Genomic DNA, 22,828 nt, shown 5'->3' on the forward strand with positions numbered 1-22,828 from the left:
CCTTATATGCCTTTCTGCTTCCTGCTATCACTTCCTGGGATTAAAGGCGTATGTCACCATGCCTGGCTGTTTCCAGTGTGGCTTTGAACTCAGAGATCCAGATGGAGCTAGGATCAAAGGTGTGTGTGCCACCATTTTCTGGCCTCTATGTCTGTCAAGTGGCTGTTCTGTTCTCTGACCCCAGATAAGCTTATTAGGATGCACAATATATTGGGGAACACAGTATCACCACAGAAGGGATCATGGGTCTCTTAAACTCTGTCTGCCACATTGGGTGCTGAGTCTTGTGTCCTGGTCCATCTCAGCTTCATCAGCATGGACATGACATTTCTGGCAACAGGAGCTGGAGACCAGTGAGAACTGAATAGTCAGCTGTCCAGGGACAGTCTAGATGCAGTCCCATGTGATATCAAGGCAGAGACTGGTAACAGAGGTAGAAGATGTGGTCCTAGAGATGAAGAAAACACGAGAGAACATGGTGTGCATGAAAAAATGTACTAGGAGTAATGGCAGTACCAAGTCCACTGTAGCACAATGAAAGGGGGCCTGCAGATTGGTGACCACCATAGGGTAAACTCCTTACAGGAACTACACTGAGTCTATCTGGCCAAAGGTCCTTCTGAGGAGAGCGCTCTGAAGCGGCAAGAGTAGGTGGCCTGGGTTTCCTAGGGACATCTCTTCCATCTCTTCCATTCATTTCGCAAATTCAAGGCTGGTGGAAGTGTTCCAGCCCACTCTTGCCTCTCTTTCAGCTTGGTTTCTTTTTTAAAAATTTAAATATAAATGTTCTTCCTCCCACAGCATTTTGGGGTAATTCAAGGGCTTGAGGGTAGCTGGTTTTACTGCCATCTGCTTTCTCCTCAAGCTGCCAAACATCAGTTTTCTCCTTCCTTCAAGCGGATCAGGCACCTGCAGGTGGTGGTCTCATAGCTATCTCCAGCCAGGCGACTAGACGCTGTGGTGATTTGACAGAAGTGAGATAAACGTCCCTGTTCTGCGTGCCTGCTCCTGGGTGAACAGACTGACGCCCGCCAGGAAGCGCTCAAGCTTAGGCATGCGCAGACAGTCTGGCAGCCATTTTAAGGGGTTACTCTACTCCGGGAGTGAGCCACTGCGCAGGCGTACACGGGAGACTTAACCCGCCCCCCGCCCCTGCGCCCGGAGCACGCGTGCGCGGAGCAGCCGGAAGGGGCGGGGCCAACCATCGCGAAGCGCCTGCGCTTTGGGAATGCCGGGGTGGGGCGGGGCGGGGCGACTGTCAGCTGACTGAGGAGCAGATTGCCTCGCGGGACAACGGTCGGCGAAGGGGCGGGGCCAACCATCGCGAAGCGCCTGCGCTTTGGGAATGCCGGGGTGGGGCGGGGCGGGGCGACTGTCAGCTGACTGAGGAGCAGATTGCCTCGCGGGACAACGGTCGGCGACGCAGCTTGTGGTGGGGGCGGAAGGGCTCTCCCGGCGGGTCTCTGTGCGGTCGGCGAGGCACAGGGCCGCCGCAGCACCATGGCGACCACCGTCAGCACGCAGCGCGGGCCGGTGAGTCCTCTGGGCGAGGGCCGGACTGGGGCAACGGAGCTTGGGATCGGGCTCTTCTTCTCAGCTCCTCACGGGGCTCCTTGCGCGGCCCCTCGAGAGTTGCTGGGCCATCCCGGAGCTGCGCAGGTCCCACCTTCGGGTACCCATACGGAGTAGCGACCCTGAGCCTGAGGGTCTCGCGGGTGGAAGAAGGCAGAGCTTGACGGTTCCCTGGATGCTCACGGGCCCTGAAGCCCCTGGGCCCCTAGATGGAGAGGGACCCTGAATCCCTTAGTCCCCAACACAGAGGAACCCTGACCCCATTGGTCAACCCAAGGGAGAAGGGCTTCAACCCTCCTTGGTTCCCCAGACTGAGAGGGACTCCGACTCTCCTTAGTTCCCCAGGTGGAAAAGGGGCCCCGAATCCCTTACTTCCCCAGATGTACATGGGCTCTGACTCTCCTGCTTCCCCAGATGGAGAGTGGGCCTGACCCCATTAATTTCCCAAACTGAGAGGAGTCGTGGCTCCCATGGTCTCTCGGAGGAGTGAAGCCGGACACTCTTGATCTCCCAGAAGGAGTGATGTCCTGGTCACCTTGGTTTCAGAAATAGTAAAAGATCCAAAAGATCCCACTTTGTAGTCAGTCCTTAGTTGTGTCAGTTTCCTCCTCTTCCTACACCTATAGCGAACAGGGTACTACCTCTTGAGCCCAGCTAGTGCCTACCTTTCCAAGCCTCAGTTGTTCATCTGTAAATGAGAAGGGAGCAGAGAAATCCCAACAGTGTTCTCTCCTAAAAAGAGACCCAACAGTGATGTCTCCCAAAGGTTGCCTTGGGTTCCATGATACTGCCTGTCTCCCCTGCCCCTAGTGTGAATGTCCTTGCAGTAGCTCTTGAGACTGGTGTGGATCGGATGTTGCTGGCTAACAGTGGCTGTGTGTAGTAGAACACAGTTCTGATGGCCCCACTGTCCTTTCCCTTAAGTTAATATTAAGTGTGTCTACAAAGCCTTTGATTTCCCAGATCCCTCACCCAGACAGAGCTGACAGGTGTGTGTGTGTGTGTATAAGTAACAGATAACTCCTTGGGGTAGATGGCTGATTTTCTGATTTTGAAGAAAGCCCCAGGCTTGATTAGATGCCTTTAGGGTGAGGCAAGGTGCTTTTATGGAGGGCTTTGAAGCCAGACCTGACCCACTGTCATACTTGATGTGGAGCTTTCCGGAGTTGGAGTTCCCTTATGTTCAGTAACCCTTCTTCATCCTCACTGTGTCTCAGCAAACTACAGAAGGTTGATAGTGGCTGCCAGAAGAGGAAGGGAGCCAGTGCTTTGCCCTTTTCATATCCCCTGCCAAGTGGACAGATGGCCAGGCAGAGTGGACCCTTCCTTACTGTGTGGTCTGAGAGTGTCCTTACTTCTGTGGTTGGGCTGCATTTGAATTCATCTGATGGTGAGCTCAGTGTCTGACATTAATTCCCTGTTGCTGAGGGAAACTCTGGAGCTGTGTGTACAGCACTGGAATAACCTACTCTGATGAGTAATTGGGAGTGTCAGATGAGGTTCATACTAGCGAAATCTGTGGAGTCAAGTCCTGATGTTTGATCTTCTACTTGCCCAGTGTTCTAGGGACCATGTAGTCATATAAATAAACATAGGCAGCTGAGTGGTTTTTAAGAGCCCTCTTGATGACTTGTAACCTTGGGTCTGGGCTCTAAGAAATTGTCACCAGTTATCCGTATCTCAGTCTTTACTTGGGCTATGCAGGACTTTTTGCCGTAGTGTTAGTGGACACAATATTATAGCAATTGATGGACACTGAGCCACAAGTATGGAACACAGGGACACAGCTATGCCTGGTGACTCATGTAAGCCAGAGAATAACAGTCACCATCAGGTCTGTTCTCCTAACCATTGAAAGCAGAAAGGTATGGACTTGGTGTGGGAGGACTGCATGGGTCATGGCTAGAGTCTTCATCTGGTGAGTGCCATTTCTCAGAGTACATGCCTTTTTCAGTTTTCAACTTTTCATGGCTACTTCACTTAGAATGACCTACCCATATACCTCTGGATTCATTAGTATTTACAAAGGTTTTTTTAGTTGTCAGGGTCTAGTAGAACTGTCAGAGTGTGGTAGTGCTTCTCTACTATTCATGTCATACTCGGGTTTGTGGAGCTGTAAAGATAAACAGAATGCTGACTTCCAAACATAGATAGAGTATGCATTTGGTCAGTACTTGTTCTAAAGGCAGCCTTCTTTGCGTAGGTCCAGCAGTGGGTTAGGCCATGGCTCAGAGTCGCTATCCCAGGAGCCTGGACTTAGGCTTGGGCAGTTGTCTCTGCAGCTGACCTTCCCCCCTAACGAGTGGGGAAGGACTGACAAACAGTGTCCTGGCAGGACACTCTCATCTGGGCTAGGAGGGTTCTCTATTCTTGGTTGAGAGGGTTTAGGGGGGCAGGTATGATGAGGACAGCCAGCACCCACATAGTTGTGAAGGAATAAGTTTTTCCCTGGGACATTTGGTATTTTACGTTTTTAGTTTGTTTGTTTTTAAATAGCCACCATAGGGCATTACACCCTATCCTGTATCCATCTCACTTTTGAAAATGCTGGTATTTTGAAATTACCCCTTTTGCTACCCAGTCCACACACTTGTTCCTTTCCTACAGTGAGTGACTTTAAGGACCCTACTTCTTGTGGGGATGCATGCAGGTCTTTCTAGCTGGAGGCTGCATCAGATGTAGGGGGTGGCATTTTGAAGGTCCTCCTTTATAGATGTGTTCTGTGGAGTCCAGCAGGTGCTAACTTGTCCTGCTTGAGATGCTGGTTAACCATTGAGCTTTGCCAGAGGCCACTGGCTCTGGCTTTGCCCCTCCTTATTCTGTGGGTAGTCCTTAATGCCCATGCCTGTCTGGAGCCTCATCAGTCCTATTCTTCCCTGATAATTGTGGCTGAGCCAGTGACTTGATTAGAAATGACAGAAGGTTTTTTGTTTGTTTGTTTTGTTTTTTTATATATATGAACATTTTGCCTGTGTGTATGTAAGTATACCTTGTGCATTCTTGGTACCGATAGAGGTCAGAAGAGGGGATCAGATTTCCCAGAACTGGAGTTACAGCTACTTACGGTTGTGAACCATGTGGGTGCTGGGAATTAAACCTGTGTCCTCTGGAAGAGCAGCCTCACTGCACTTAACCACTGAAATGTCTGTCCAGGTCCAAAAGGGTGATATTTGAATTTGATCATATGTTCTACACTTGGTAACTGGGTCTGTTGTTAAAGATAAGCTTTTCCCATCAGCCAGAGGTGTCTGGGTTGTCCCTAAACAGTTTCTAAAGTAAAGCAAAATGCAGGCTTCTTATTTTCTAGTAATAGAGGAAGGAGTTCACTTCTTTAGGGTGTATGTCGGCTTTCTTTTTGAGTGCTACTGCATACTGATAGTTTTCAGTCCTCCTGTGTGAGTTAGCAGCCTCTGTGTCCATGCATTCTCTCAGAGTAGAAGAACCTGAGCAAGAGGAGGTTGTGCTCACCAGCTAGCCACTAGCCCTGTGTCTCTGGGTCCCTAGGAATGTCTGCTCTGGATTCTGAGGTGAGACTATGCCCTGGTACAAGTTAACATCCCTGCACCAGGCTGTGGCTACCAGATGATGACCTCCACTGACTTCTTGACTTTTATTTTGTATGATAGTATGGCTACTCTGCTTTTCCTTTTAGAAAGTGTTTGACAGAGTTTTTCTTTCTTTTGTTTGTTTTTTGACTTTACATTTTATTCAACATTTATGTTTAAGAGGGATCTACCCACAGCAGCATACAGCTGTATCCTTAAAAGTCAAATCTAAGAAGTACAGGTTTCTATTGAAATCTATTAAATAGCTTTATTTTACATAGGATAAATATATACATATATTTTTAGCACTTTTAGGCTTCCATTTGTCCTATGTGTTTCTATTCTTGCTTTGGTTTATTAAGCATAAATTTTTAAAAATTCAGTTCAGTAGTAAATTCTTCACTAGTTTGATAAAGGTATGGTGTATTTCTTTTTTTCTAGGGAGTTACCTTAGGAATTTCAACACACATTATTGCAGATCTGAAGTTGGTTAAATCTCTGTCTCTCCCAGTCTGTGCAAAGACCATAGCTGGTGGTGGCCAGGTGGCCACCTGGTGCTGTTGTGCCATATGTGATGGTTCTACTTTCCTTTGAGCAGCAGTGTTTTTATGTACTCAGTGCTGTTCAGATCTGAGATGTGCCATTTTCTTCCCAAGCCTCTTTGTGTCTGTTGTCAGGATCCCTTTGCCTTATTTTCAAGTAAGAATCTTTTAGAGTTCTTCACTATAGCTCCTGGGGGCTCTGTGAAGAGTTTCAGAGGGCAGTAGCTTTTCGGTCCACTCTAAGTCTGCCTTGCTGTCGTCCCAGCCACTATTTTACTTCACTTCCATTCTTTGGAGTTTCAGTGTAAATCACTGAATGCCTTTAAGTGCAGTTTCAGTTCTGAATGAGAGCCAGTTACCGTTTACAGAACAGTCAGGGCTTGTGAGGATGTGCCAAGTTTATGCGTGGAGAGTGCACCAGGCCCAGCCCAAGGGAAGTACTATGAACTAGTGATCTACTGGGTCCTTATGAATTCTTTTTCATTTCTCAGAAAACATGATTATTTCTTTGATCAACTCCTTTTCAGATACCATTTCTGCTTTGACATCAAAGGGATGGTGGAGCTGGATACAGGTGGGTTGTGCAGTTGCCAGGTCCCTGTACCTATTGAAGGCAGGGATTGGGGCTGGCTATGGTGACTGCGGGGAGACACAGCACCAGCTAGTCTTGTGTGTAGGAATCCCTGTGATCTCTGACTCTGGAAGGTTGTCCTGGCCTTGGCACCAGGCAACAGAGCCACCTCTGCCCAGCTGCCACAGATACTCTAAATTATGAGCTGGTGCTTTTTCAGAATTCTCCCTTGCTCCCTCTGGCCTTGGTGGTACCACTGCCTCACATATGTGCACACACGCATGCAGCTCACACATGCATGCGCACACTCACCCACTGAAGTAACTGTGTCCTTGCCTATCTTTTTTTTTTTTTTTTTCCTGAACTCTAGACTAGCAGCTTCTTGCCTTTTCATTCATTGCCCCAGACATGCTAGTAGGCAGGTCCTCCATGCTGGGCAGGCCAAAAGCCTTTGGACAACCGTAGGAGAGACAACTTGCTTCTCTGTCTGTGAGGAAATCCCATAGGCTGTGCCTCAGATGCAAGGATTGGGTATCTTGTATGTCCTCATTCACTAGATTAGTCTGCCTGTTCCTACTTTTACTTGCCATCAAGTGCTACACAGAGCCAAGGGTGAAGCTCAGTATTCCCTGCCTACTGGCCCTTCCTTTTGGACAGGGTCCTGGGGGTTCCTTGCATTCTTTTAGGGACACAGACATACCCCATTCCTTTTGAGGACTGTGAGTCTGAGGCACACAGATGCTTCTGGCTAGGGAAGTCAGACATTGCTTGGTGGTTCTTTCTTTTTCCTAGGCCACAAGGAGTGAGCATCCCTATGCTTACGCTCTTGAAGCTTTTCCATGGGACTGGTGCCTGGAAGTGAAATTGTTTAACCCACATGCTAAAAGTCATTTGTTAGTATTGGACTCAATTGAAGTAAAACCATAAAAAGATCCACTGTGAGTCTGCTGGCAGAATTCATCATTTAATATTCTTAAGTCTTTAAGCCATGATAAAAATATACATTTTCATGTGGCCAAACATTTCCTCCACCAATATATGGCAAAAATGCATTTTAGGATTAGCTCCGTATTTTAAAACTTCACTAAAAATAACTGTTTATTGATGGTATTTTCCTGTGCGGTCATTGACTTCATCGAATTTGCGCCGATGCCTGGGTTCACCTTTTGCTCTTGAAGCATTTCTCACTATGCTAACAGTGGTGGCTTCCTTTAGGTGTAGCATGAGGTGTCCTCATTTAGACAAATCATCAGGGACCTGCAACAACAGGCAGGCTTGTCTTTTCCCTTCCAGGACAGCAAGTATTGGTTGTATAACCAGGTTGTTGTCCAGTTTGGGCTGAAGTCTTTCCCATCCCTTCCTGCTCCCTCTTTGGGTTAAGGCAAAACTTTCTACTAAATTTGTGGATTGAATAATTTTTATGCTTAAGGAAAATCTATAGAAAAAAAGCTCCCCGTTTTATCACTCTATTTCCCCTATTGTCGTGACACAGACCATTATCACTGCCGTGAAACTGGCTTCAGTCCATGCTCCAGATCCAGCTTTTCCATTCACTGTTGTGGGCACCTCCCAGCACCTTACCTTGCCTTTGACCATCTCTCAGGCTACCCTTTTTTGTTTTGTTTTTTGTTTTTTGAAAAGGTACATTATTCAGGGTGTTTTTTCATATCCTTTGCTTGAATGATGGTTCACCTGGCTAAGGTAGGGTGAGTTAGCTTTCTCTACCGTAAGGTTGTTTTCCTACTCTTTAGTAACATTGTTAAACTCACATTGTTAAAAATTTCCTTTCCTATTTATAATTTTATGGCTAAATCCTTATTGAAAAATAGCACATTTGAATTTCATCTTTTTTTTTTTTTTTTTTTTTTTTTTTTTTTTTTTTTGGTTTTTCGAGACAGGGTTTCTCTGTGTAGCTTTGCGCCTTTCCTGGATCTTGCGCTGTAGACCAGGCTGGCCTCGAACTCACAGAGATCCGCCTGGCTCTGCCTCCCGAGTGCTGGGATTAAAGGCGTGCGCCACCACCGCCCGGCGAATTTCATCTTTTTAGGGCAAAGGTATTAAACCTTTGAACCTAGTGCATTGTGCATGCTTGTCAAGTGCTCTACCACAGAGCTATACCTCTAACCACATTTTGTCTTAACTGTCCCCCACCCCCAATAGTCTCTTTCTCTTTATTGAAAGCCTGGAAGAGTATACTATGAAATTTTTGTGTCTGAAGCTTCCAGTCCCAAGAAGGGGACAGATAAGAAACAAAATAAAAAATAGCCCTGACTTGCTCCACATGACCTTTCTTGACTTCTATGTTTGAAGCTGCCCCCATGACTGCCTATATCCTGACCTATCACTGTAATACCTACTGGCCTGTCTGCCCTCCTGGGTGTATCCCTAGGAGACACAGGTGTGCCCTGCTATGGCCCTAAAGCTGTAATACGTGGCATACAATTAGTAATTGTTCCTGTGACAAGTGAGAACTTGACCTATGTAGGTTAACCCCAAGAACCTGACTGAAGAAAGTCTGGTTTTGCTAATAACCCATTTATGATGCATGGATAAAGCTGGTTATGCATCTTGGAGGTGCACCCTCTAAATTCATTCACTGCAACTAGCACAGGTATGAGCCAGGAATTCCTCTAGGAGGGACCCAATGTTTTCTGTATATCATAGACACTGGTTCTTGGTTTCTTGTGCCACAGGCCTTTCTTAGCTCTTCCTAGACTCCCTGGAAGTCTGTGTGATGTGCCTTGGGAAAAGCTGTCTGTCCCAGAGAGGCTTTGGCCTTTGGGAGCTGTGCTCTCTTGGTAAGAGAGGGTGTTACTGGCCACAGCTACTTTCCAGGACGCCTCTGCCTGTGATAGCCCGGCTCTGGACTGAGTGACCCCAGAGGTGCAGAGGGGCATGCTGCTGAGTAGTTACCACTCACAGACATGTCCCTTACCAGACAGTGTGATAGTGGTTTTTAGAGGAGAGCAGTGGGAACATCATCAGGCTAACTGCTCAAGGGTAGCCCACAGAGAACTCTGGACTATTGCCTTGGTTGGTTCTGAACTTCTGACTAGTCTGTATTTTCTGGAAACACAGAAATGGAGAAATGGTAAGGGGCCAGACTCAGGGATCCAGGGACTTTTGCTCATTTGTTTTATTAATTTGTTTTTTGACACAGGGTCTTGGTGTATAGTCCAAGCTGGCCTGGAACTCACTGTGTAGCCCAGATTGGCTTTGAACTCACAGTATTCCCCTGCTTCTGTCTCCCAAGTGCTGGGATTGCAGGAGTGAGCTATCATACCTGCCTTTTTCAGGGACCTTTGAAAAGAGCACCCAGACCCCTTGGAACAGGTGCTTTCCAGGTGCTGTGAGCTGAAAAACCTGCAGAAACTGGAAGTCTATGGGATGCATATCAGTGGGAGACCACAGCTAGGTGGGCTAGGCAGTAGTGTGTGCAGTGGAGGTGTGGTCAAGGCTGCAGAACCTGGTTACCCAGAAGCTCTCAGTAAATTCACTTTGCCACAGCTCCCATTTATGACATTGGTGCTTCTTTGAAAGTGTATGTGCTGGCCTGGAGACCTATGCATGGTGGGACCATCTTAGGCACCTAGGTGATTTGGTGCTCGATCCCTTCCCTCAGTGGGTTTTTCAGCCTGCAGAGCATCAGCTGTTCCTTAATTGTGAGCATTTCCTCTATGTAACCCTCAGACCTGTACCCACTGGGCAAGGAGCAGTTCTGCCTTCTGTTGGGTCACCCTGGTTGAAGCTGTAGACGCTTGTTCCCAAGGCTGCCCTCACTGGTCCTTGGCCCTCCCATCTTGAGCCCCAGGCAGGTATGCCATTTCCAGTTGGTGTTTTCTTGCTAGGAAGCCCTGGTTCAGCATGTATTCCTGTGGTCTCCCTCTGTGGTAGGTTCCTATGGTCCTCTCCAGAATGTGAACCTTAGCTAGGGCCACTATTAGGAGTTTTAGATAACCTTTCCATTGCTCTCCTATTTTTCTTGAAAAACTTTATTTTCTCAGAGCCCTTCATGTCTCCCTCCAGCCCTGGTAGCCAGCCTTTTCAGTGACTGAGACATGTTCTAAACCTTTGAAGGGCTTTGCCTTGAGCACCCCCTGAATAAGAAGATGTGCATCTTTAGGGGAAACAAGCTCAGATGAGGGCTGACTGGAAACTCTTGTGGGTGAAAAAACAGGCCAAGTACTCTCCAGGCCTTGGTGAGGTGTGAGGGTGAGCTAGACAGGGCTTGAGTGAATACTGGTCCAAGGCAAGTAGGATAGTACTGTGAGATTGCTCGGCTACATGCTTTGACTCTACTCTTTTGCATCCTCACTGGAAGGTGTACATTGGTGAACTCCCCCAAGACTTCCTCCGTATAACGCCCACACAGCAGCAGCAGCAGATCCAGTTGGATGCCCAGGCAGCCCAGCAGCTGCAATATGGAGGAGCAGTTGGCACTGTGGGCCGCCTCAGCATCACTGTAGTACAGGTGGGTCTCAGTTTCCTTTTGAAGACTGGTGGGACTGAGGAGAAGAGGTAGTAGCCTGTGCTTGGGCATGAGAATGAGAATTTCAGCCTTTGCAACTCATTTCCCATGTGAACAAGTAGAACTTTTTTGATTCTAGTTACTCCTGAAAATATCTAATGATACTTGTTGGTTTCCCAGGGATCTGCCTAAGATACTTACAATCACTCTTGGTACATGCTGGGTACTGTCCTCCATGAGGATGGTTTCCCTAACCCCCTTATAGCAGCTGGGGTGTACAACTGCCCTGCAGACCATGGTTCTAAGACCTAGGATGTACACAGTCAGTGCACAGTTAGATTAGAGACTTTGTCTAAGTTGCTCCCTTCCAGGTGTGGCCAGGTTCCCAGAGTTGTGTGAGTCCAGCAGTGACTGGCACCACGTTCAGGAGCCAGTTACTGATGTGGTTAGGTGAACTTGAAGGCTGTTTTTTTCTTACACTGGGAAATACCTGTGAGGTAAGCAGTTTAGGTAAGCACTTCCCTTCTACTCTTCTGATGGATGCCTCATTTTTCTAAACTTGGTGTTATTTCAGGCAAAATTGGCAAAGAATTACGGCATGACTCGCATGGACCCATATTGCCGCCTGCGTCTGGGCTATGCTGTTTATGAAACTCCCACAGCACACAATGGTGCCAAGAACCCTCGCTGGAACAAGGTCATCCAGTGCACGGTGCCCCCAGGTGTGGACTCGTTCTACCTTGAGATCTTCGATGAGGTGAGGGATACCCCAGTGTCACAGGTCTGCCAAGTTTGGGATCCGATAGATTTAGATGTGCTGCAGTGTGCCTAGCAGTCATGAGACTGCTCTACTGGTGCTCAAGCCTGTGTACCTAGCATTTAGTGGCTGGGTGACAGGGTGTGACCTGCCTGGACACCTGGCATTTAGTGGCTAAATGACAAGGTACAGCTTTTTTCTCTCTCAGCTCCTTTGACAGTGTCCATTGGGAGCCATCACCAGTGATATAAGTGTGGGCAGAGTGTGAAAATAGCTGTTTATGGGTAGGTCAAATTTCAAGCAAATCAGGCTCCACTAGTGGTGGGAGCACTGTTCTTGCAGGCATGAGTCACAGGCTCTGCCAGCAATGTCCCATGGCCATACCAGCAGTTAGGCATGCAGCTTTTTGAGGGCAGTCAGGGCAGGTGGCTGAAGTTATCTCCTGGTAGCTTAGTTCTAAGGACCATGTACCTGCCTCCTTAAACCAGAGCATAGGGAAGTGGAAGAGAGTGAGAACAGTGTAGGCCAGAGAGGAGTTGGGCATGGGCAGCCCAACCAGGAGGATGCAGCCTCCCCCTTGTATTGTCCCTGTGCCTCTTCCTCAGTTTTTGGGGTTTTGTTTGTTTGGTTTGGTTTTGGTTTTGGTTCCTTTCTCCTTCTGTGCCCTCAGAATAGTAGTAGGACCATATGAAAAGGAGGTTTAGGGATGTGGATGGTGGGTTGGAGCTCTTACCTCTTCTGTACGTACTTGGCTTGAGACTTGCAGTTTATATCTGGTGGATTAGGAGTAGGGCCACAAGGACTGGGGAGGACAATGCCCATCCCTGAGCCAGGATGACAGCCCAGAGATTCTTTCCTGTCCTCTGGCCTGGCCTTATATGGTTACTCAGAAGGTGCAGAAGTGGTGGTCAGGTTACAGATGATCCATGGAGGTCTGGGATTGTGGTGTAACGGGAAGCTCCTTGAAGGAAGCTGGAGCAGTGAGGAGGTGGAAGAGTCCAGTTGGAGTTACAGCATAGGGAAAGCTGGTCTCTAGAACATGGGTCATTGTGGGCCATGACAAAGTCACCTCACTCTTGCCCTCCTCAGAGAGCGTTCTCCATGGACGATCGCATAGCTTGGACCCATATCACCATCCCTGAGTCCCTGAAGCAAGGCCAAGTGGAGGACGAGTGGTATAGCCTGAGCGGGAGGCAGGGCGATGACAAGGAGGGCATGATCAACCTGGTCATGTCCTACACGGTGAGTCTACTGTCGGGAGAGACCACACTCAGAAGAGTTTGTGGAACCTCCCTGAGGGAGCTATGGCTTCCAGAACCTTGGGAAGTCATGGGAGGCAGGGTTGGGGGTCTGGGCTTCCATTGTCTCCTTGGTATCATCCAGGCCTTTTCTTTTTAGTTGCTACCAAGCCTGTGAGAACATGAGAGGATAAAGCTCCCCGTGTGCAGGCCTCATCAGCTGCATGTCTCTCCTTCTGGTGTTTAGTGTTACCTATCTTTAACAGGCACTTTATGTAGCACAGGTCCATTTGCTCCTAGCTCACCTACAGTTCAGAATTAGCTGGGGCTGGAGAGGTGGCTCAATGGGAAAGAGCTCTGGCTGCTCTTGTGGACAGTCCCAGGTTTGATTCCCAGCACCCATATGGTGGCTCACAACCAACTGAAACTCCAGTTCCAGGGAATCCCATGCCTTCATCTAACCTTCACTGGGACCAGGCACACATGTGATGCACATACGTGCAGGCAAAACGCTAAGACACATTAAATAAATAAATCTAAACAAAACAGTTGAGTACTTCTGTGAGAAGCTACTGATACTGATGCAGTCTCCACAACAGACCCTGAAGTGAGCTTTGTGTGAAAAGTGGTGGTGGTGGAAGCTCATGTGAAGCCAGCGGTTGACACCCTGACTTTTGTTCTCACTGAAACTGGAGCTCATTTATTCCACTAGATTGGTGGCCAGTCCTGTTCTCATTCACATATCAGTAGCTGTAGTTCTGTGTCTTAGCCCAAGTCTTCCATCCAAGGGGAAGTGGTGTGCTGGAGTGTTGGTGCAGATGGAACCAGCGGCCAAGGCCACTACATTCTTCTGAGGACTGCATGTTCTTGGGTGTTCATGGCTGGGCTGTGGCTAGGACTATTATTGTGAGACTGGAAGTAACAAGATTTACATATGATATGGTCCTCCTTGATCCCCATGTTTTTCTTTGTTTGTGTTTCAGTCTCTCCCAGCTGCCATGATGATGCCACCTCAGCCTGTGGTCCTGATGCCAACTGTGTACCAGCAGGGTGTCGGCTATGTGCCCATTGCAGGTGTGTGCTGCTTCTTCAGTAGGCAATTCTGAGACAGAGTAGGACTGGAGGAGGGAGGGGGCCCAGCATCCATCCCTATGAAGTTTGTGTAGTGTAGAATTGTGTAAAGATGGCTACTTCAAATGAAGATCCTTCTAAAACTGACTCATAGTGTCATGCTTGAATGATTTATGCATAATTAATCATTTCCCTAGTTGCCAGCAGTTTTTGGAGGTGTAGAAATGTGGTCTATGTACATTTTCACACATGAGTCACTGGAATGAGAAAACCTGGTTCCTGTTAAGCAAGGCATACTGCATCTTAAAACACATGGCTTCCATTGACAGTATTTACTTATGTAAATTAACATCTGCTTGGGTCATAAAGTCAAGATGTGGCTTTTATGTATTTTTAAAACTTTTCCAGTCTTTCTGTGGCTTTCACAGTGCCTGCTGCCCAACCGGCCCTCCCACTAGAACAGGGCAAGCCAGATGAGACCAGAGCAGCTTCCTGGCTTGAGCCAGCAGGAGGACTGTGGCTCTGAGAGTAGGCACCAGGGCAGTACTACAGTCCCGCCCTCCCTCGCCCCCCATTCTCTGTCAGGGTCCAAGGAACTGGAGTCCAAGCAGACAGTGGTGGTCCTGCTACCCCTAGGAGATCAAAGACTAAGGCAGTGGGGATAGCCAGGGCAAGAGGGAATATGAGGTCCTGAGTCGGATCTGGTCCATGTGGTCCCTGGTTGCTAGTGCTCAGGGTGGATGTTGTCTTAGAGCTGGGACAGCACAGAGGTACTGTGGCTTATCAGTGTGGGGTCTGAGAGTCCCACACAGCCAGAATGGAGTGACTCATTAACCTGAGCTGAGCTAGGGGAGACAGTGAAGCACTGGGGAATGAGATCCACCCACACAGAGCCTGAAAACAACCCTGACAGAGCTTGGGCCTTCTGCCTGGGACAAATCTGCCTGCAGGAACTAAGGGCAGCACTCTGCAAAGGAGAGGGAGGGTGAGTCCACCGGCCTCTGGGCCTCTGCAGTATTTGGAGTGGAGTGGGCTGTCACCAGTCCAGCAGAGGTCAGAAGATACAGCCTGCAGTAGAGAGCAAAGCAGTTCAATGGGCGTGACCCAGGGCCTTAGAACAGTTGGTTCTTCAAGGAGAGAGCCTTAGGGATCTGAGAGTGGGGTCTCACAGTGTGTGCCCTCTGGAGTCCCGACCTGCCCTTTTCAGGAACTAGATCCTGAGGTCTGAGAGTGGGGTTCCCATAGTGGCTCCTGGGTTTCTTTTTGAACTGTAGTACCATCAGTGCTCTGTCCAATGCATCCAATGACAAAATTTGTCATTGAACTGTCCTGAGTTGGAGGTCTGAGGAGGGAGAAACAAGTGGGATGCAGTGAGCACAAAGGGTACCCCATTGTAGCAGAGGCGAAGGGTCACAGGTGGGACCATGCAGCAGAAATCTCTTCCCCCAGTTTCTGAGGCCAGAAGTCCAAAACAAGGGCCGCAATTCCTTCTGAAGCTCCAGAGAGGGCCCTTTCTACTTTTTCCAGCTCTTGACGTTACTTGGTTTCTGGCCACATCTCCCCAGTCTGTTTTCATACTCCCGTGGTTACCACCCTCTTTGTGTGTTTCTGTCCTATATGATCACTGAACAAGGACTCTACTGCTCCTTCGTGGTTTCATCCTAACAAGGTACCCTCTTTCCAAGTAAGGCCCATCTGCAGGCACCAGGGTTGGACTTGAGCATATCTTTGGATGGTGGCAGATGGGTAGGGAGGCATCAGAGACAAACTCCTATCCAGTTGCTGACACCAGAACTACTTCTAAACAATAGATAAAAGTTGTTGACCAGTTTACTCTTTTTTGGCCCCTGTTCTTCATTCTCTGTAATGCCTCTAGACTGCTCTAGAATGTGTGTGTTAGGGAAGGGTCCTCTATAAATAGACTTTAATCCTTGCTTTTGATGTACATTTTGAAAGTTAAAAACAGTCTCCTACTGACAGAAAAGCTACCACAGAAATAAAAGGGTATTTTCCTTTGAAGACCAGCCTCTGATGTCTGCTCTGTCCCCATGTAAGCATGCTTTCTGGAAGTGAGGACACTTCCCAAGGGGAACCTGCTGCAGGACTGCAGCCAGGTTCATCCCCACTTGTTCTGTGAAGGAGCTCAGGCCATGGGGCTAGTGGAGCTAGGTCTTCCCAGAACCTGTGACGGGCCCTGCAGTTTTTTGTGCTGCCCTGTCCACTGTCTGGCCAGGTGTACCCAGATACTGCTTAGAAAACTGCTCTCTTTCATTACTGCTGCTCACGCCCTAGTGTTTGGTGAAGTGACAGTGTGCCTTTTCAGTTTCTTGAGAACATCTTGGTATCTGCTCAAGGCTTATATTCAAGGTCACAGTTGCTGCCTGTGTTTTTGTCAGACTGAGCTGTCCACTGATAGCTGTAGCAGTTTGGGCTTGAGCTTTGTTTCATTTTCTAAGCTATAATTTGTTCCTATATTGTTTGTCACTTAGTGACCCCAGATTGGCCAGCCCTTCAGTCTGAATTGTGTGCTTTTTGATGTCTCACATGCTATGTGAACTTCCTGACTTTGACACCGGAAACCTCTGGCTATCTTGTACATTTCCTTCCTCCACCCTGGAATTAGCCACTTCTCCCTGAACCCTGGTGTCCACTAATAGAGAATCAGTTTTAGAAAAGTTCTTGAATTGTTTTTTGTTTTTTATTTATCTTAATCATTGGGAGAGTTAATAAGCATACTGCTTCGTTGAAACTTGATGCCCAGCTTGGTTCTTATAATTCCTATATGTTTGTGATGACAGAGCCATCCTATAAGATTACTTGGAGTGTCCCGTGTAGAGACTGACAGGGGCTGCCATCTGGTCTATGTGGCTGCTTTCAGGGTATCTCAGGCCACAGAAGCAGGAGCAGCGGTTCACCGAGTGCATTTTTATTCCTATTGTTCTCTGACTTCTCAAAAGTGAGGTCAAGTCACATGATGCTTCTTGCTTCATATTAGCTCCATAGCTGTCCTACAGAGTTTGCTCTCTTGGGAAAGACTCACACCCTTGACTATTTAGGGTGCTAGATACACACACACAGACCATGCATGAAAAAGGACTGCACTCAAGTACCTGACAGTGGGGTGAAGTAAGTCTGTGAGCACTAGAACAGGAATGAGGAGACTCACAAGTTAGCCTGTTCTCACTGTCCATTGGTCTACCCCTGCCATATGCCCAGGGGGCAGTGCATAGCCAGTAAGTGCTAGCTGCCTCTGCATATCAGGAAACATAGACCCTGTTCTCTGTCTGAGGTTCTGGATTCAAAAATCACAGCTGCTTTTTTGCAGAGCTGAAGCTGAAGGTTAAGGATCAAGAGTTATTTGTGTGTTTATGAATCCACTAGTTTGAGAGCTTAGAAAAGTCCCATGATATGCAGCCTGCTCCTGAGTCCATGTAGTCAGCAAGGGAAGCTTCAGGGGCCTTTGGCTGTTGGTGTCAGTTCTGGGATATTGCTGTGAGGCCATTGTGGGGCCCAGGCTGTCTGTGCTGCCATGCTATAGCACCAGTTCTTCTTGAATGGAAAGCTCCCTTGCTTTTGTTTTCTGAATGGCATTCTATTGGTGAAGAGGCTCTTGTTTCACTGAATTGTGCCTTCCCACTGGCTACATAGTGTGTGCTTTGTAGCTAAGTATCCTGCTGTTGGAAATGAATTGGTCCTACACCATCAGTTTGTGTCTGTTTATGAAGAGGAAGAATCTCGTCACATCACAAGATGGTGTCTCTGAGTTTCCCTTATTGAACATGGTGCTTTAGAATGGGCTATGGGTTCATTTCCATCTGTGTGGCTCCTCCCTGTACCCACTTGAACCTGAGAGGACCTTGTTTGGGGCCCAGTACTGCAGGGTTCCTGTCCATCTTTTACCCACAAAGTTGGCTGGTTACCCCATATCTACTCTCACAACTTTAAGGAAGTTTTGATAAACTAGTCCACACTCAGTCATGATGACAGGTCAAACTTGGATTGGGCCTATGGTATCCACTCTGGAGGATGGAAGACACCAGCACCAGAAGTATGCATTGGCCTGCTCCCCAGGGAGCTGGTTTATGAGAGCAGATGACTGTAGACAGCTCTCCTGTGCTGACCCTATGCAATTAGTCTATAGGTTTTACAGAACTTCCCAGTCCTCTCTTCCCTGTAACCAGCTAGGCTGAAAAACGTTGGAACAATCTGAGCAGAACCCAAAGGGAGCTGCCTGGGCTGTTTATAGTCATACACCTTTCCTTGTGTTGCTGCAGTGACGGTGTGTGTGCACAGGCACTTTATCCATACACCTGAGGTTATCTGAGTCCTTTTAGGAACAAGCTGCTGTCTCAGACCTGAGCCATGCAACAGTCCACTATCCTCAGTGAAGGTGGCATTCCATCCCCTTCTTTGTTATCACTGAAAGGCTGAGCAGCATGACATTATGCTAACTTGTGAGGTTGTGTGGTTGCAACCTGTGCAGGTCAGTCAGGACAAAGGCACGAAGGTAAAGACCTGGCCCAGAGGGACTTAGGAAACCTTTTGTTTCTCAGTTTGTGCCCCTTCATCTAGCACAGGGTGCAGGGAGCCATGTAGCATCAGTGCTGAGCCCTCTGCCAGCAGTCTTTCGTTGTTCACATGGCTAAAGGATTGGCTCCCCTGGTGCTTTAGGCTGCTGAAGACTAATGCACTTTCTGATGTGTGTATTGTCTTCATGGTGAAAGGCTAGTAGCCTTTCTGAAATGTTAATGTTTAGGGACTGCTATATGTAGCTTTACCTTACAATGCATGCATGGTTACTGTAATGTCTTAGCTAGGCTGTGAAAGTAAATTCTAGAATGTTGACACAAGCAGACTTTGGAGTGTGGGGTGTAACAAGCATAATATTTTGCTGTCCCTTGCTGTCCCCATTCTCAGTAAAGATTCATATCTGTGACAAGTCTCCTAAGTTCTTGAAGTAGTACATATAGTTACCGAATTTTCATCTCGCTCCATATAATTTTTGATTGGAAAGATCCAACTTGGATTTTTGTTCAGAAAAGAAATATATCAGAAGAGGAGACGTCAGTGGTGAGGAGGATATCCCAGCCCATCTGCCATGGGCATACTTGTTGGGTCTGTTTTCAAGTCAGACTCAAGGTAGCCTTTCCCCTTGAGGTAAATCAAATGCATTATTTCTTCCTTTGGCACTGCAGCTTTGTGACCCCACTATTTTTGTTTTTTTTGAACAGGGTTTCTCTGTCTAGCTGTCCTGGAACTCACTCTGTAAACCAGGCTGGCCTTGATCTTAGAGATTCACCTGCTATTTCCCAATGCTGGAATTACAGACATGCACCACTACGCCCGATTGACCCCACTCTTTTTAACCAAACTTCATCTTTTGTTTTCAGGGATGCCTGCCGTCTGCAGCCCTGGCATGATGCCTGTGGCCATGCCCCCACCAGCTGTGGCTCCTCAGCCCCGCTGTAATGAGGAGGACCTCAAGGCTATCCAGGACATGTTTCCCAACATGGACAGAGAAGTAATCCGCTCCGTGCTTGAAGCCCAGAGAGGGAACAAGGATGCTGCCATCAATTCCTTGCTGCAAATGGGTGAAGAGTCCTAGACCCACCTGTGGCCCTTGGCTTCACACCACTGACCCTTGGACTTGCCCACCCAAGGCTCCCCAGGGTCACCATCCCCAAAAGATTCCAATGAAAGACCATCCACGTACCCCTTCCTTGGACATCTGTGCCACCCCTTCCCACCTATTTTGGGGATGCATGTGGATTTTTGGTTCTAGGCAGGCAGTCCTCTTCATTGTTGGTGGGGGACAGCTTCCTCCTTGTCTCTAGTTGGGTGATGGTGGCATGGCCCTGTTACTGCACAGACCAGTGGTCTTGCATCTCCCTTCCTCACCCTATTCTGGAAAGCATTCTTACAGAAAGCAGCTGCCCCTGCCAAGACATTAGAGTTTGTACAGCATCCTTCCGAGTCGATGGATGTCATGAAGTTACTCAGCCTAACTGGGGTGGTTGTTGAAGGTGCACTGAGTTCATGTGCACTTACTTGCAGGTTATTTTTAGAACTTCAAGCTGAAAACTCCTTCTTTCCTCTGATGTCGTATTTGAACCTGGGCCCTCACCTAGTCCTGGGCCAGTGAGATACGCTTCTCAGCCATATCCAGCAGGTCTGACCTCTTGTCTAGCTCATCTGTCACTGTCTGGCTAGGCTTCAGCCACAGAAATCCAACTTGAATGCAGAAGGTGTCCAGACCTGGTGCTTGGCTGGACAGGCCCCATCTTGGCCCTCACTGATAGAGGCTTTTTTTCACCTCCTTCTGTTTAGTACCAGCACTGTGGTTGTTACTCCAGGGGCTGTTCTTGTTGATAGGCCTTCATCACACAGCCCAGAGTCACGTGAAGGAGAGAGATGGGCAGATGTGGCACTATGTGTTTACTACTAAAAGGCATTCAGGCATCATGACACTACTGACCTGCAGCAGACTCTGTCAACCCATACTGTAGCTCGGCCTGAGTGATAAAAATCTCATGCGTAAATTAAACCTTCATGGAGGCAGAGGTGCCTGTCCCTGTCTAGTGGATATTGTGTATTGTATTTTGGGTTGCAAACCTTTGGGCCCATGACCTGGCTGTTCAGGGACAGAATGGGTGACACCTGGTCCTAAGAATCAGAACCTTGAAAGCTTTCTCAGAATTGATACACTGTACAGGCACCATTAAGACACTAGGGAACATTGTCACATGTTTGTGGTGTTACAGTTTTGCCTTACGTTGCAGTTGCTTCTTGTTTTTCCAAGAATTTGCACCCAACCTTCAGGTATGTGATCCACCAATATGGGCATGAGGTAACTTCTAGAAGTTGGAACGATTTGTGAAAGACTTAAAATAAGAAAGTTAGTGCTTCAGTTTTGGTCTTCCCCCCAACTAAAAACACAGATTAAGTTTTAATGTCAGCTAAAATATACTACTTTCTGTCATCCATGGGGGTGCATTTTGTCAAATGTATTGTTCATAAGTATTTATTTTTGTAAGCATAAAAGCCGTATGTGGTGATGGTGAGCATGGGATGGTGGTAACAAGCACTTTTCCTTAGCTGTAGGACTTTAAACCTTTTAACTGCAAAATGGAGAAGAAAGACCAATGTTTGTTAAATAGATTCAACCACTCACTTTAACCCAGCCGGGCCCTGGAAGTCTCCATTCTAGACTGTTGTGTGGCCTTGTGCTTGGTAAGCAGATGTACTCTTGCAGGGTGGATAAGTCAAGCAGGACAGGACCTCCTTAAGTAGTCCACTTAGTGTTACCAGCAGACTTGAGACACTGCAGAGCAGGAACCTCAGCACCTGTCTCTAGGTCTCAGGTGTGGCTGTATGCATCAGCTACTGCTTTAAGGAGGTATGGGCTGAGCAAGGGCCACTTCGTTCCTGTCAGGTTCTGGAGGGAGCATCAACATTTGCTGTCAACCCCTGAGCAGCCCCCATGGCACTCAGAGGCAGCATTCACTAACTTGTGCTTGCTCAAATGGGGAAGAATGATGGTTTTAAGACAGATTTAAGACTTGAGCTGAACACAGACTCTTCCCTTTGTCATGAACATTTTATTTTTTTAATAGATTGAAGAAAGATCACATTTTATAAGGCCTGAGTGAGACCCCACTCTCCTAGGTTTTGTGCTGTCTTGTCTTGGAATTTGCTTGTCAGTGCCTGTCTAGGAGCCTAGGCATTAGGACATGGCTTACCTGGCCTTCCATCCCATCCTGGGTCTTCTTGAAAGAAAAGTTGTTAGACCTGGAAGGAGAAGCTCAAAGGCAAAGCCATAGCAGATGTAGATAGGCTTCTAGGTGGGGGCCAGGCTCTCACTGGGTGTCATTGCTGCTCTTGCCAAGTTTGAAGATTCAAGGTGGTAGCAGAGTTTCACAAGATGATCACTGGAGCCCCTGATCTCAAGCCAGCTCTAGGGTGGGTATGGGTCTGGGTATGGCCCGGGCTATTTTCTTCTCTGGACATGCTGGTTGACTGAAGTTGTAACCTGCTGCACATCTGTGGTCTGATGTGGCCACTGGCTTTCATCTCACCATGCGAATGACACCTATCCAATTGAGAGAAGTGTTGTGCAACTGGGTTCTGCCCTCTCCCTCCCAGGTCCCTCTTTACAGATACTGGTGTCATCTGATACACTGTCTGGAGGTTGATGGGAATGGTTCTCAGAACTCTGTGTCTGTGGGTATCTTGGGGATGGGGTCCATGTCCAAATTTTTCTTTGATTATATGATATATTTTTACTTTTCAGCCTTCTAATTTAATAAGTGGTCTATATAAAATAGAAAAATAAAGCCCTCTAAGGAAATGTTTACCGTTTTGTTCCTGAGTGGTTTTTAACAAAGCCCACAATAACCCAGTACAGGGAACCAGTAAACTCCCTTGTTCATGATCTCCTACAGGCTTGTGCTGAGGAGCACTGAAGGTGGTTAAGGAGACAAGCCTGAGGCTCTGTATGAACCAGGCACTCGGTATAGGTGTTTACAGGGAGAAGCAGGCTCTGCGGGGGGGGGGGGGGGGGGGGGGGGGGGCAGCAGGCCAGTGCTTTGGCTGTGTTATTGACTCCTCTGAAAGTATCACTTCCTGCCTTTATTATACTTCTGACCTTTCTTCTCCAGGCCATTCTGGGTGCCCACCATTTCTCAGAGGGCCCATTGTATCTTTCCACATGGTCATCGGTCCCCATGTGGTATCCTTCTCAAGATGTCTTTAAACTCTGAAGGCAAGTAGGGTGCACCCAGCTTACCTGCCCCTCTCCACACTGGGCTAGGCAAGGAGGTGCTGAGGCAGCAGCTGGTATGACCTCTTTTGTCTGCACTCTTTGAAGTAGGTAAGTAGATGCAGAAGGTACCCTAGCAGTGAGCACCACAGGGGAGGCCACCCTGGGTAGTGAGCATTACTGCTATATTGGCTGGGGTCTCCCACCTCATCCTGAAAGCAGTACTCTGCAAAGGGTGATCCTCAGCCCTTAATTCTGTGCTCCACACAGCTGACAGGAGTTGTGTTTCAGCACTGGACATGATGC

The 22,828-nt window shown here is 47.9% G+C and overlaps 1 protein-coding gene across 2 annotated transcripts; it reads left to right on the forward strand.

Annotated features, from left to right (window-relative positions):
* The first annotated feature begins 1,380 nt into the window (after positions 1-1,380).
* On the forward strand, positions 1,381-22,115 carry Tollip (toll interacting protein). 2 transcript variants are annotated; one of them, XM_052763383.1, is made up of 6 exons: positions 1,381-1,533; positions 10,552-10,701; positions 11,273-11,455; positions 12,545-12,697; positions 13,677-13,767; positions 19,155-22,115. In XM_052763383.1, exons 1-6 carry the CDS (start codon positions 1,501-1,503, stop codon positions 19,367-19,369), a joined length of 825 nt encoding a protein of 274 aa, XP_052619343.1. In that variant the 5' UTR covers positions 1,381-1,500; the 3' UTR covers positions 19,370-22,115. The 2 variants fall into 2 exon arrangements, with proteins under 2 accessions (XP_052619343.1, XP_052619344.1); XM_052763384.1 differs by lacking the exon at positions 1,381-1,533 and adding an exon at positions 6,213-6,233.
* Positions 22,116-22,828: the final 713 nt, after the last annotated feature.

This window comes from Peromyscus californicus, unplaced genomic scaffold, assembly GCF_007827085.1.
Source record: "Peromyscus californicus insignis strain IS unplaced genomic scaffold, ASM782708v3 Scaffold_4__1_contigs__length_199733344, whole genome shotgun sequence".
Lineage (NCBI taxonomy): Eukaryota > Metazoa > Chordata > Mammalia > Rodentia > Cricetidae > Peromyscus > Peromyscus californicus.